Genomic DNA, 12023 nt, shown 5'->3' with positions numbered 1-12023 from the left:
CCTTCTTACTCAATGTCTGCGTGTGTAGTAACACGCCACAGGGAGAAGACACGAATTTGATCATTTGTTTTTCTAGTCCTGGGAATAAAACATATTTCCAGAAATCAATCAAGTCAATCTGCATCAAGTGGCATTGTAAAGAAAAATTAAGAGAACTTTCTGCCAAAACTAATTTATGTTGTTACAATTCCATAGCACCCCCAGCATTCATTTACTGGCTCAAACACAACTCCTCCAGGTGAATCTATTAAGACACTTACCATTCCAAATGGCTGACCAGGCTTAGCGCATAACCTCTCAAGTCTTTCAGATACGATAAATACGGCACCAAAGTCTCACAGACTACATTCAAGTTCTCTAAACAGGAACTAATTTTCCTAAGTGCATTAGAGGGGACCAACCCAGAGTTACAGCAGCATCCTTCCTGACCTTAGACCAAGCCCAAATCCAGCGGCGACTCCACTGAACTGCAACAACAGCCCGCAGCCACTGCGCAGAGCTGACCCACTGCCCTCTGCCCTGCAGGTGAGCCCAGCCCCACACACCACCAGGAGGCCAGGACGTCTCCGAGGCTCTCTTCCACTTGCAGGTCTCTCAGTCCATGTCCTACTTCAGAACAACCCAACTGAGCTCAGTGTGCATTAATATAAAAACTAAGGGGTATTAATAGAGTACCCTAATGTGATTAGACACGTTACAGTGCACTCAGACTCACCTTAGAGTCCCTATACTTAATAGGCATATGACACAGTGAAATGGATTTCTTGTTTCAAGCGTATGACTTCTCTTGCACGAAGGTCAAGAACAAAATGCAAGCAATGCACGCTCACTCCCCAGTATTTCACAGATAACTCTTTCAACAAAGACAGCTCACAACGCGTGAGAGCCATTTGGAAGAATTTAAGGCCCTAGCACGAACTTGTTAGTAGTTCTGGAAAAAAAAAAGACATCACTGCAGCACCCAGTCTGGATCAATGGCTGGAGCAAGGGAACAACAACAAGGAAATGTGAAGTAAAGGTTAATTGCATACAGGGTTGTGTCAGTGCTATAAAACTAGCTCAGCTAAAATACGTTAAGTGACCTTGGGTGATAATTGCTTGGAAAACCAGGCAGGCAGTTTCCAATAGGAAGCACAACTCAGGCCATTTTTAGAATAAACACCTAGAAACAACCGATATTATGTGAATTACTTCAAAAACTGAGCATCCTAGCCACGGCACGAAGAGCAAAAATACTACTTTCAAGGTGTTTGCTTCGGGGGAAAGACCTTTAAGATTATCTTCTACTAAACTTATCCACTGCTGCTCTTCCTAGGCAATCCCAAAGAGCACACAACACAGGCTTTTTTTTTTTTTTTTTTTTTTTTTATGTTTTATGATTTCCTATTGCTCCACAGCCATACTACAGTGAGTGCGCAAACAAGCCATAAAAGACAGGACACCGCTTAATACCTGTCCTAACACCGGGACTTTTATTGACCTCCTCCCTTCGCCGCTTAACTCCTTTCCTCCTAAACCCCACAGAGCCGAGGGGGCAGGACGCCACCCAGCACCCCCCGCAGCAGGGCAGCCCATGCCCCTCGCGGTGAGGTCTCCCGACCCCAAACACCTGCGGTGCCCCCCTTTAGCCCCCCAAAACTTCTCCCGGGCGCCTCCCCTGCGCTGAGGAAGCCGCCGGCCCCTCCTTAGGGGCGCTCGACGGGCGGCTGGGGCTGCCCCCTCCCCTCCTCACGGCGCCAGCCCGGGCTCGCCTCAGGGGCGCGCAGCCCCTCCTCGCCCCACAACGACGCCCCTCAGTCCCCCACCAAGGGCACGGCGCTGCCCGCTCCCCCTCCCCGGGGGACGCCACAGGGGCGCTGCTCCCCTCCCCTGCGGCCCCTCTCCACCCCGCTCGCCGCCCGGCCGGCACCCCGGGGTGCTGCCCGGCTCCCTCACCGCTCTGTCCTCGGGGCCGCTTCTCCTCGTCGCTGCCTCCGTTAACGCCGCCGCCGCCGCCCCCCGCTCGGGGCTCCGCTGGCCGCCCTTCAGCCCAGGCCCTGCTCCCTGCGGCGCTGCGGCTCCGCTGCACCTGCGGCGGGGCCGGGAGGAGGAGAGGGCACCCCCGCTCCGTCCTCCCTCAACTTCTCATCCCTCCCCTCCGCCTCGCCGCCCCGGCTCTGCCCTCGACCCTCCCGGAGCCAGCGGCGGCCCCTGGGCCAGACGAGCGGAGGCTCCCCCCTGGCCGGCACCGGCGAGCCGCTGTCCGGGTCCCCGGGCGCCCTGCCGCCCCATGCACTGCCCCGGCGCCCCGGACGGCGGGCAGGGGCTCCCGGCGGGGCAGGTGCCCTGGGCACGCCTCTGGCGGGTGGGACCGGGGCCGGGCTCCGCCAATGGGCCCCGCTGCGGCGGGAGGAGGAGGAGGAGGAGGAGGAAGGAGCGGCCCCGGTGGCTCCCCGCAGCCTCCGGGTGCTCCTCGCCTCCTCACGGGGCGGCCGGGTGCTGCCCAGCGCCCGGCTCCCTCCGTGGTGGTTGTGGAAAAACACGAGGCACAGGCGCTCACGAGCCCCTCATTTTTGTCTCCCCGGTTTGTTAGAGCTAATTACGGTTGCTTAATCGATCCTGGCTGCCTCGAGTGATGCACGGTCCCTTGCCCTGCCGAAAATGTGAGGTTCCTACTGCTCCTGAACCCTGCTTGGGGAAAGCTGACTGACAGGGCACAGAGCACTGCTGGTCCCTCTCCTCTGCTGTCCTCAAAGAGACCTTACAGCAGGCTGCCAACTATCACCCGGCAAAACTTAAATACAATTGGTAATTCTCCAATAATTATTTTTGTATGTGTCTGTGGCTTTATTTTAACTCACCAAACAAAATGGTAATAGACACAGCTGACAGAACAAAATTCTGTCAGCAGTGGCCAGACAACAGGCCACACACCCCCACCCACCACACACCTTTTAAAAACAAATTGTTCCTCATGAACAAGTTGTAAGTTCAGAAGTGTTTTTTTGGGGGGTCTACTGAGGTGAATGGTTCTTCCTGTTGAAGTTCTTATAATGAGCCTCAAGGGAAAAAAAGTTTCAGGTAGCCTTTCTGATGTGGCTGAAGATCAAGTTGCTTCTTCAATAAAAGTGGAGGTTTAAGTCCTATCAAACAAAGCAAGGAAGTTAATGAAATTTATAATCCATCTTTAGGTAAGGTGAAAGAATGCCACGATAAGAAAACTCGACATAAGCTTTAAATTGATCTCCATTCTAGTAAAGATGGCTTGCAAAAGGAAATGAAAGGTTAATTTAAGTTAATCCCATGTATTTGGGACATAGAGCTTCCTACGATATTCATCATCATGGCACATCTTAAGAGCTCTTGCATTTCCCACATATAAAACCAATCATTAAAGTTACTCAAATCTCATGCCCCATATGACATCTAGTCAAGATTAAATCAGGTATTAGGCTTTAGTGGGCGATACCCAGATCCTACAAGCTAATAGTGGCAGTTAGCTTTGAGGTAGGTGTTGAGGAGCATCTACAAATCGGGTTCTGAAGTTAAATGCTCCAGAATCAAGCATATAGAGCCATTATTGTACTGAAAGTTTTTGTTACTTCCAGGCAAAATAAAATTCGAACTATAATGCTAGTTGAAGGCAGAAAGTAATAGTTGAATAAGTTCAGCTTCTCTAAATGTCTGAACTATTGTCTTATTCTAGTGATAATTGACTTAGTAAAATCCAAATTAAACGAATCCACTTTTAGGTTAATAGTGGGCTTAAGACTAGATTTGAACCAAATGTAAATTTTGTTCAGCCTTCCCTGAAACGTATTCATATTTCCTGCATGTTTCTGAGTGTTCTTCTCATTTCTTCGTTAGCAACTTTAATAAAGCTGTTCTGGTTGTGGAAATAGAAACGCCCCAAAGTAGCTATTGATGCAGTTATCTGGGGAATTTTAATAAAGTTACTTATCTGACCTCAGTTAGAAATCATTTAAGAGACTTTTCATGGAATTTCTTACTGAAAGTGTCTCACAGTGATGGTAACATTTTCAATTTAATTACTACATACTATTTAATACTAACTAAAGAGGGAATGTTGCTTCTAGAGTTCAGATCTTGGAGAGTGTTTTTTCTGTTTGCAGAACTATGTTGTCTTTCTGCTAGAGTTTATGTCATAAAAATATAGAAATACTGCATTAATTCCAGATTTGTTTTTCTTCAGACTTCTTTTCTTAGACTGGACAATGCATGTACATTAAATGGAAAATTACGTCTTTTATGATTTTCTCCTGATTTGCACTGCTCTCTTGGTAAAAGAAAGTAATTTCCTAGATTCCTGGATTGTGATGATTAACATACAATTCTTCAGCTATTTTTTCCTAGTTTCTCCATTGTTTTGACTATAAACGCATACTTTAAGGATTTCTACAGGGAAAAGTAGAAGTATAACCTTTCTTGTAACTTATGTAAGATAGTGTTAGCTAACTTTGGTTGTTAATTGGTATGAGATCATAAGTAGCCAAACTAATTTATTTAAATAAGGTTTTTAGTTCTATTGCCTTACCAATTTGCCAGATGGATCTAATTATCTAAAATGTATATTATCTAATTTAATTGCAGTGTTGCCAGACAACCACCTCTTTCAGATCTACTTGCCACATCTTGTGACGTTGTTCACAGATACACATAAGCCCAATAAAGGTGTACAGAAGGGTCTGCCTTTACTGTATGCAACTCTTAGCCTTATTATCTCACATAATTGATACTTTCACAAAAGTGGTGTTTATTCTACTGGTATAGGTTGCTACCATAACCATATGTTATAGCTCTGAATGGTGGTTTCCAATAGACAATAACTATTGTTTTATCATGCTGCATTTTGTGGATTTTGTAAGTATGAAATGGTAATTTCCAGTTGACTAATAGATACCTGGGTAGCAGCAGAACATGGGGCTTCTCTGTCATTTTTTCACTTAGAGGAGAAATCTGTGGTGCAGTTACAGTTGTCTCTGTGCAACCTGTATGTTTACAAAACATAAGTTCTGTTTCCTTGAGCCTTAATTTCAATAAAGGAAGAAGGACTCATCTATAAACAAAGTTAGGTAAGATCTCATCTTTGTCTACTGCTTGTCTGGCAATACTGTAACTTTCTGAGGAGTCTTTTCTTCCAACTGTTTATTTTTTATTTGTTAACTGTAAGGTCAGAACATGTTCATGTAGAAAAATGTTAAAATTATTAATGTTGCTTCACTGTTGTTTTAAAGTACATACTATGGTTAGCGAAGGTACAGCGTAGAGTGCGTAAAGTGTGTAAGGGGGTAGAGCAGCTGCCTTATGAGTAGGGACTAAAGAAGCTGGCACTCCTCTGTGTAGAAAGGAAAAAGCTGAGAGGTAGGATATGGTCAAGATTTATTAAATGGTGAAAGAAGTAGAGCAAAGAGATACACAGCTCTTACTCACTAGATCCTTTAATCCAAGCACTGTGTGATTCTCACTGCAGCAATTATCAAAACAGACCAAAGAGATGAAAGGAGCAGCTGAACTTGGTTATTTATTAACAACGGAAATTGTGGAAGCACACAGTTTCAGTATGTTTGGAAAGGGGGTAAGCATTTTTATGGCTACAAGTCCATAAATGACTATTATAGGGTAGGGTTACACCTGCAACTGTGGCAGCACAATCAGTGTTTGACCTAGGGAAGAGAGAAGAATTGATTACAGGAGGTGGCTGGGCTCTCACATTCTCTCTAAAGTTTTTGTTTTGTTTTGTTTCTCTTACTGGCAGAAACTGGGTGGTGGCCTGGAGGGGCTTGGTTCACCCATAGTGTATTTCTTTTGTTGAGAACTCAGCTCAAAGGCATGTGAACTCACGAGTCGAGTTTTTTATTTGTTGTTGTGTTTTTTTTTTTTTTTTTCCCACTAGCTTTGTATCAATTTAAACAGAGAATAAAAACTTTGAAAAACAAGGTTTGAAAAATCTAAGGACTCTTGCTTTTCTTGTTGGTAGTAAATGGGAGTGTGTTCCTTCAAGGTTTAAGCTCTGGAAAATTAAATTGTGTACTTATTTTTGAGCACTTTGAGGTATTAAGTTTGTATAGATGTTACTCTGAAACATCACATTCAGGTAGGAAGGCTAGATGTGTGGATATTTCTTGATTGCTTTTTGTTGTTGTTAACTATTGTGATATTTTGTTCATTTGTTTTCCATTTAGCTATAATTCACTGGAATCAGTTCAAAGCCTGTGTAACTCAGTATATTGTTCTCACATCGTAATGCTATTTGACATTGCACGCTTGAGTTATTCTTTAATAGTGCAATAGCCACTTAGGCCTTTTTTTAAAAAAAGGCAGAAATACCAAGATTTGGTGTTTGTGTTCATATTCCAACTGAGCTGTCTTCTTTTCAAAGTATATAAAAAAAATCACTAGAAAAGTCAGGTCCAAAGTTTTATTTATTATTATTGTTTCTGTCCATAAACTTCTATGTTGAGTTATGATGCCTTCTTTAACTCTTTGGGAAGTGAAATGGAAGCCAAAAACTGAAAAGTTATTGGTATCATTCAAATGAAGTTTCAAATGACAAATTATTGTTGCATCTTTTACCAAGCTAATCCAGATAAACTCACAAACCATCTGTATGGCTTTGAAGATTGTAGTTTTAGCTGTAGTTAGAAATACTTTATTATTTACAAATGTAACTCTTTATTTTTCAGGCTTCCAAACTGTGTGTGCAAGTAATGCCATTTACAGCCATTGTTATCCTGTTTAAAGAAGGTAAGAGTTATAATTTTACTTCAGTAAGCTTGAGGAAGAGAACAAATAGCAGACACTAGTGATGGTCTTTTGTCATTTTAAAATATCAAAAGGTATTACAAAATCAAATGTTTAGAGTCTATTGTTATGCTGTGAGGCTTTTACTTAATCTACTTCGTTCATTAAAGATGAAGAAGAGGTTACAAAATGCTGTGACTACTACAATTAAAAAAAAATAAATCTTCTAAATACTTAGCAAAGCATGGAGGTGGTACTAATTCTTAATCCTAACAGAGGTAGGCTGCTTCTTCAGAACCAAATAAGATTGCTCTGGTTTGTTAGCTACATATTGTAATAGGTACTGAGTTAAAAATCTGACTGCATACAAGGTGAATCAATCCAAAAAAATAAAAAGCCTGGATGTGCTTTGATTTTATACTACTTTGATACACGATTTTAGGAAGTACTGGTTAGGCTTGCAGATAGTTATAACTCAAAATCTCACATGACGATAAGCTGTGGTGCTGCGGTTGATGTTATCTTTTTTTTAAAAGCAGAAAAGGCTAGTACTGTGTGACCAAAAATAAATAAGGTACCTAATAGTGCTCAGAGGTTCTACTAAAACATCTTGCTGTTTGAGAATAAAAAAAGGCAACAAACAGATCTATTACTCCAGTAGTATTTTATTTGATTCTTGTAACATTTCCCACTAATAAGAGTATTGGCTTACTACACCTACTAAAAAAAACACCAGAACCAAAAACCTTTGTGAATTTCATCTGTTCTCTTTACCTCACCTGAAAGGCAGGAGTAACAAAGAGACCCAACATGTCCCTCAGTAAGGACTCAAGGAAATAGTTAACTGAACTGAGATCCAGCTGGTCATTCGGTACTGGGGTAATTGACAGGGGTGTGGTATGGTATGTTTGTGTGTTCAGTTTTCTGTTTTATAAATGGGTGTTCATAGTCTTAATTGTAGAGTAGCAAAAGCCTGACTAAACAAATACTTACTCATATGGGTTCTACATTTCCTCTTAGTCTCACGAAGTAGACTTTTTTTTTTTTTTGGTTCAGTTTTGAGAGGGTAAGATAAGATAGATAAACCACATTGGTCTCAGTGTTATGTCTTTGTTGTCAAAGGTCACACTTGGCAATAGTTTAAAAAAATATGCTAAACAGTGTTTCAGCCTCCAGAGAAGAGTTCAGGTCCTTCCTTCCAACAAGACACCTTTTATCACCTAGGACAGTGCTCTAGCTGCGCTCGTTCTCCTTGGTTAACTAATAATGACTGTAATTTTTTGCACATTTTCCGTTTGTCATAACAATACTGTTTTTATAATGAGCTTGATGAGTCTATGAAAGACATTGTAGGACAGAGTTCCTGCAATAGTAGGATAAGAGTCTCAACCCAGGAGGTCCTTTTCAGTCCCAAATTGTTGACTAGAGACTTACAAAACATGAGGGGGGGTGGGGAAGAATAGGACTCCTCAGCCTTCTTGTTAGGACATTTGTATGGGGTACAGGGCAAAGATCCTGAGTTTCCAATGCCAGGTGACTGTTTAATATAAATACTCTGTCTTCGTGACACAGAAAGCTAGGAGAGGTAGGGGGGACTGTGATCCAGAAACTGGATTTATTATAAAATAAAACAACAATGCGATGAATCAAAATGGCTAGGGTAATAAAATATGGCCACTGATTCAAGTCCACAAAGCATGAAGAATGTATGAAGTTTTAAGTGCCATAGGTCAGCTCAGCAGCTCTGCAGTGCTTTAGTAAGTCAGCAACTTCTAGTATTAAATTCCTTGTGACATCTGTATACCTTCACTAGCAATGCCTGTTAATCTTCTTATAAGCCTTGCATTGGCTGTGATGGGAAGCATACCAAAATCACCCTGTGTACCAGCAACACACCAAAAAGAAGTTTACCAATGTTTGAGTAGCCACCAGCAACTCGCAGTGTCACGTATTCTAAACAAATTCTTCCCTTGCATACCTGTGTTTCAGCCTGCAAACACCAGTATACTCTCACAGAATGTTGTACTGAAGTCATCACCATCCGTTTTAAAACTCGGCAGATGAAAATTTTGTAATTTGTCTAGAGAACTAGAAAGGCATTCCTTTTTGTTCTTCGGTTTCTAAAGTAGTAAGTGTCTTCACCGAATTTTCTTGTCCCTGTTTCATTTTTGCATGTTCCAGTAGGTGCTTTGAACTACTTGCCACCTTCCTTGCTTTTAAGCAGCCCTGGTAACAAAAGCGTTCTGTCAGGTTCTCTTCTGAGTGCTGCACAAGCCTTTTTCTATCTTATACCTTTTTTCAACACATCTATGTGCTACAAGCATCATAGTGTGTTTCCTTTCTTCCATTCACATCTAGGAAATGTATCCATACTCTGCAATTCCACAATCAAAATCTATTTGAGATGCCAGCCATTTGCAACTAAGGTTCTCTCTTGTTTTTATTAACTAGCCATTCTGGAATACAGGCTGTGCAATTTCATACTGCCTCTTCTGTTACAAGTGGCTTTACATTTTCTTATAAAAACACTGTGTAATTATTCCAATATTAATTCTGTATTTTTTAAATCAGTTTTTAAAAGTATATCTGCTGACACTTCCTAAAATATTTTTTCCTTTTCTTCCACCTATTCTGTTATCACTGGGCTGAAAACAAGCAGAAAGCTTGTAAACCTGAATGTGTGGAATGATTCACTTAGGGCAGGGGATGTGCTTTGGAACAAGTTGAAATTAATTTTCTCCCCGGACTACTCTTACTTGTTAAGTTTGTAGTGTGGCCTTCTCTCATTTTTAGGAGTGGTGCTAAATACCTGAAGAAGGATGGGAAATAAACTTCCAAGAAGATCAATTCTTGATTTCCCTTTCTCCCCAAATCAGAGAAAAGAACAGTCTTAGCAGAGTAGACTTCCAACAACCCATGAAAAAAATTGAAAATTTTAATTACATATTTAACGTATATATAGATACTGGAAATCTGTTTCCAATGCTAGCATACTTATTATTTTTGTTTTAGACCAGTGGTATGACATGAGTAATCATTGATATGTGTATTTGACTATGTTTTTCAGATGAATAACCCGTGCACTAACTTTTGAATTTACTTCATGTATTTAATAGTTTAGATTAAATTCTCAACAGCGTAATGGCAAAAAGCTGTGTAAAATAAGAATGTCAATCAGAACAAGGAATTTTGTTTTAAATAGGATTTATGTATCGCCAATGCTGATATTCTATAGAAACAAATTCTAGAAAATCTACTGTAAACAGTTTCAGGAATTAACTAATATTTTACGTAACTGAAATACACATTATCCCTCCTTTTTGAATAAGCATTTTGTTTGCTTTTGTTTCCTAGGTATCTTTCCTCCCTTTCCCCTTCTGGAGGGGGAAGTTTGTATTAATCATCACAGTTTATTTTCTTTGTCTTTCTACAAATATATTGTAAAATGTAGTTCTCCAAATACAGAGCTACTTAGCTGGTATCTTGTTTGCATCTATGAACGATGGAGAATGTTGTTAATCACTTTTAACAAGCATACCTGTAAATCTCCTATGCTGATTACTACTAAAGATTTTCTTAAAGCTACAGCTTTTCCTATAACTTTATAGTTGAGCGTTGCTGTAATGATGTTATCAAGAATCTTAGGTGGTGTTTGTTACTTCAATTTTCCTTTTGATAAACTTTCTTGACTAATGCAATTTGCTTTTGTTTATTTTTCCCCTAAAAAAAGTCACAAGCTTACATTTTATGTTCCTTACATAGGGAATAAGATGAACTGTATTCACTGATTCGAATGCAGCAGATACTTAGATTTTACCTCTGAAGTACTTAATATCTAGAACAAGGAAATCTGAGCTCTATTTCCTTTTGCTTGAAATCAGATGAGGAAGGAGAATAATTTTCTACCCAACACTGTTATTTCTGCTTAGAAACAGTTAATACTCATGTAACCTGGTCCATGCTTACAAGCTACCAAGGAAACTGAGGTTGGACAGGATTAGTAGAACGAATAGATAACTGCTGACAGAGAAACTGCTAACAGAGACATGTTGGCCCAAATTTGTGATGGAGGGAGAGCAGATGAAACATTTCTTAATTTTCTAGCTCCTTTGCAGTCGTGTGCTGATGCTGTCTTACAATGATACATTCCGTGTGTTGTCCTGTTCATATGAATGATCTTCTGCATGACCCTGGATGAACCTTTGGTGATTTAGTTGAAGCTATTATCTGTGACTGTGTACATTTATATTAAAGTTCTCTTGGGAGCTTTGAGTAATATATTGAACATTTTGCTAAAGGAAATTGATTCTTCTCAGTTTTGTTTTAAGGCTGTGTAAATTATACAAGTGGATCAAGATATTTGGAGTAGTGATCCATTACACTGTAATTTTTCCCATTATCCTATTAATCTATTAGGAAAGAGAGAAACTTGGATGATTATCTTCTGAGATTTTTGGATCTATGTGCTTTATTTTTCTGTGAACGGGGAAGTGTACCAAAATTCACTATAGAAATGTTCTACATCTTGCTTTGATTATTTAGAAGCCATGATTAATCTTCCTTCTGCAGAAGAGAAGTCTGGTGCTTAATGTTGACCCAGTAGGAGTTTTAGAATAAAGTCTGGAGATCCTGCCTATCCACAGTAGCTATGACCAGTAAACAGTTACCATAAGGATAGGATTCTGAGAACAAATTTAACTCATATTCATGGCTCAGATCAATTCTTGAAATCTGCAAAGGCTGGAGTGAAGACAGAAGTGGTTCCTCTCTTTGATTTATTTCATCTCTGTGAAACAGCTGAGAAAGCACTCTTGAAGGAACTCATTACCAATAGAGGAAATTTGAGAGATGGAATAATAATAAAAAAAAAAAAAAAAAAAAGAAAGAAAAGAAAAAGATGGCATTGGTGGAAATAAAGGCATTGGTAAAAGCAGGGCATGACTGGAAGTTAAGGATAGATCATGAAAATAAAAGAGCAAACTATAATTACGTGTGACGGGCAAATGGTCACAGAAATCACTGTGTACATCTTATCAGGCTCAGGGTTTTGTGGATCTAAGTCATTGAGGAACAGGAAATTACTTCTTTTTCTTTTAACTCCACGGTAATTTATTTGTGGGCAAGATAAGAGGAAAAAATAATACAAATATTGCAAGAGAGGAGTCATGGAAACCATTGAGTTGCATTTCTGTGGAGTAGCGGGGGGAAATCATTGGTAGAAAGGGGAGGAGAAATTTGCATTTCAGCCACTGTTTTGAATAATGAAATATTTATTCCCTAGG

General features: G+C 40.4%; 2 protein-coding genes across 8 annotated transcripts in view; one reads left to right on the top strand and one right to left on the bottom strand.

Annotated features, from left to right (window-relative positions):
* The window catches only part of UGT8 (UDP glycosyltransferase 8), a 43075-nt gene extending 40819 nt beyond the window's left edge, over nt 1-2256 (bottom strand). Inside the window, exon 1 of the mRNA XM_084517713.1 lies at nt 1936-2256. The gene's annotated coding sequence lies outside the window, so the exon portion shown is untranslated. The remainder of the gene's footprint in view (nt 1-1935) is intronic.
* A 174-nt stretch (nt 2257-2430) lies between these two features.
* Nucleotides 2431-12023, top strand: part of LOC311436019 (uncharacterized protein) — a 107706-nt gene continuing 98113 nt past the window's right edge. The window contains exons 1-4 of one of the 7 annotated variants that reach the window (XR_014692548.1): nt 4573-4860; nt 4948-5072; nt 6684-6744; nt 9535-9652. Coding sequence is in view for 1 of the 7 variants with exons in the window: in XM_084517716.1 (XP_084373842.1) it covers nt 4840-4860; nt 5471-5575; nt 6684-6744 (187 nt within the window). In the remaining 6 variants the exon portion in view is untranslated. Of the gene's footprint in view, nt 2788-2810; nt 3171-4569; nt 4861-4947; nt 5073-5470; nt 5576-6683; nt 6745-9534; nt 9653-10095; nt 10128-12023 lie in introns of those variants that run through there. The other 6 variants (XR_014692547.1, XR_014692546.1, XM_084517716.1 and 3 more) reach the window with 6 other exon arrangements.

This window comes from Aythya ferina, assembly GCF_964211825.1.
Source record: "Aythya ferina genome assembly, chromosome: 4".
Taxonomy (NCBI): domain Eukaryota; kingdom Metazoa; phylum Chordata; class Aves; order Anseriformes; family Anatidae; genus Aythya; species Aythya ferina.
Note: the sequence above shows the minus strand (reverse complement) of the source record. Positions and strands in the feature narration are given on the sequence as shown.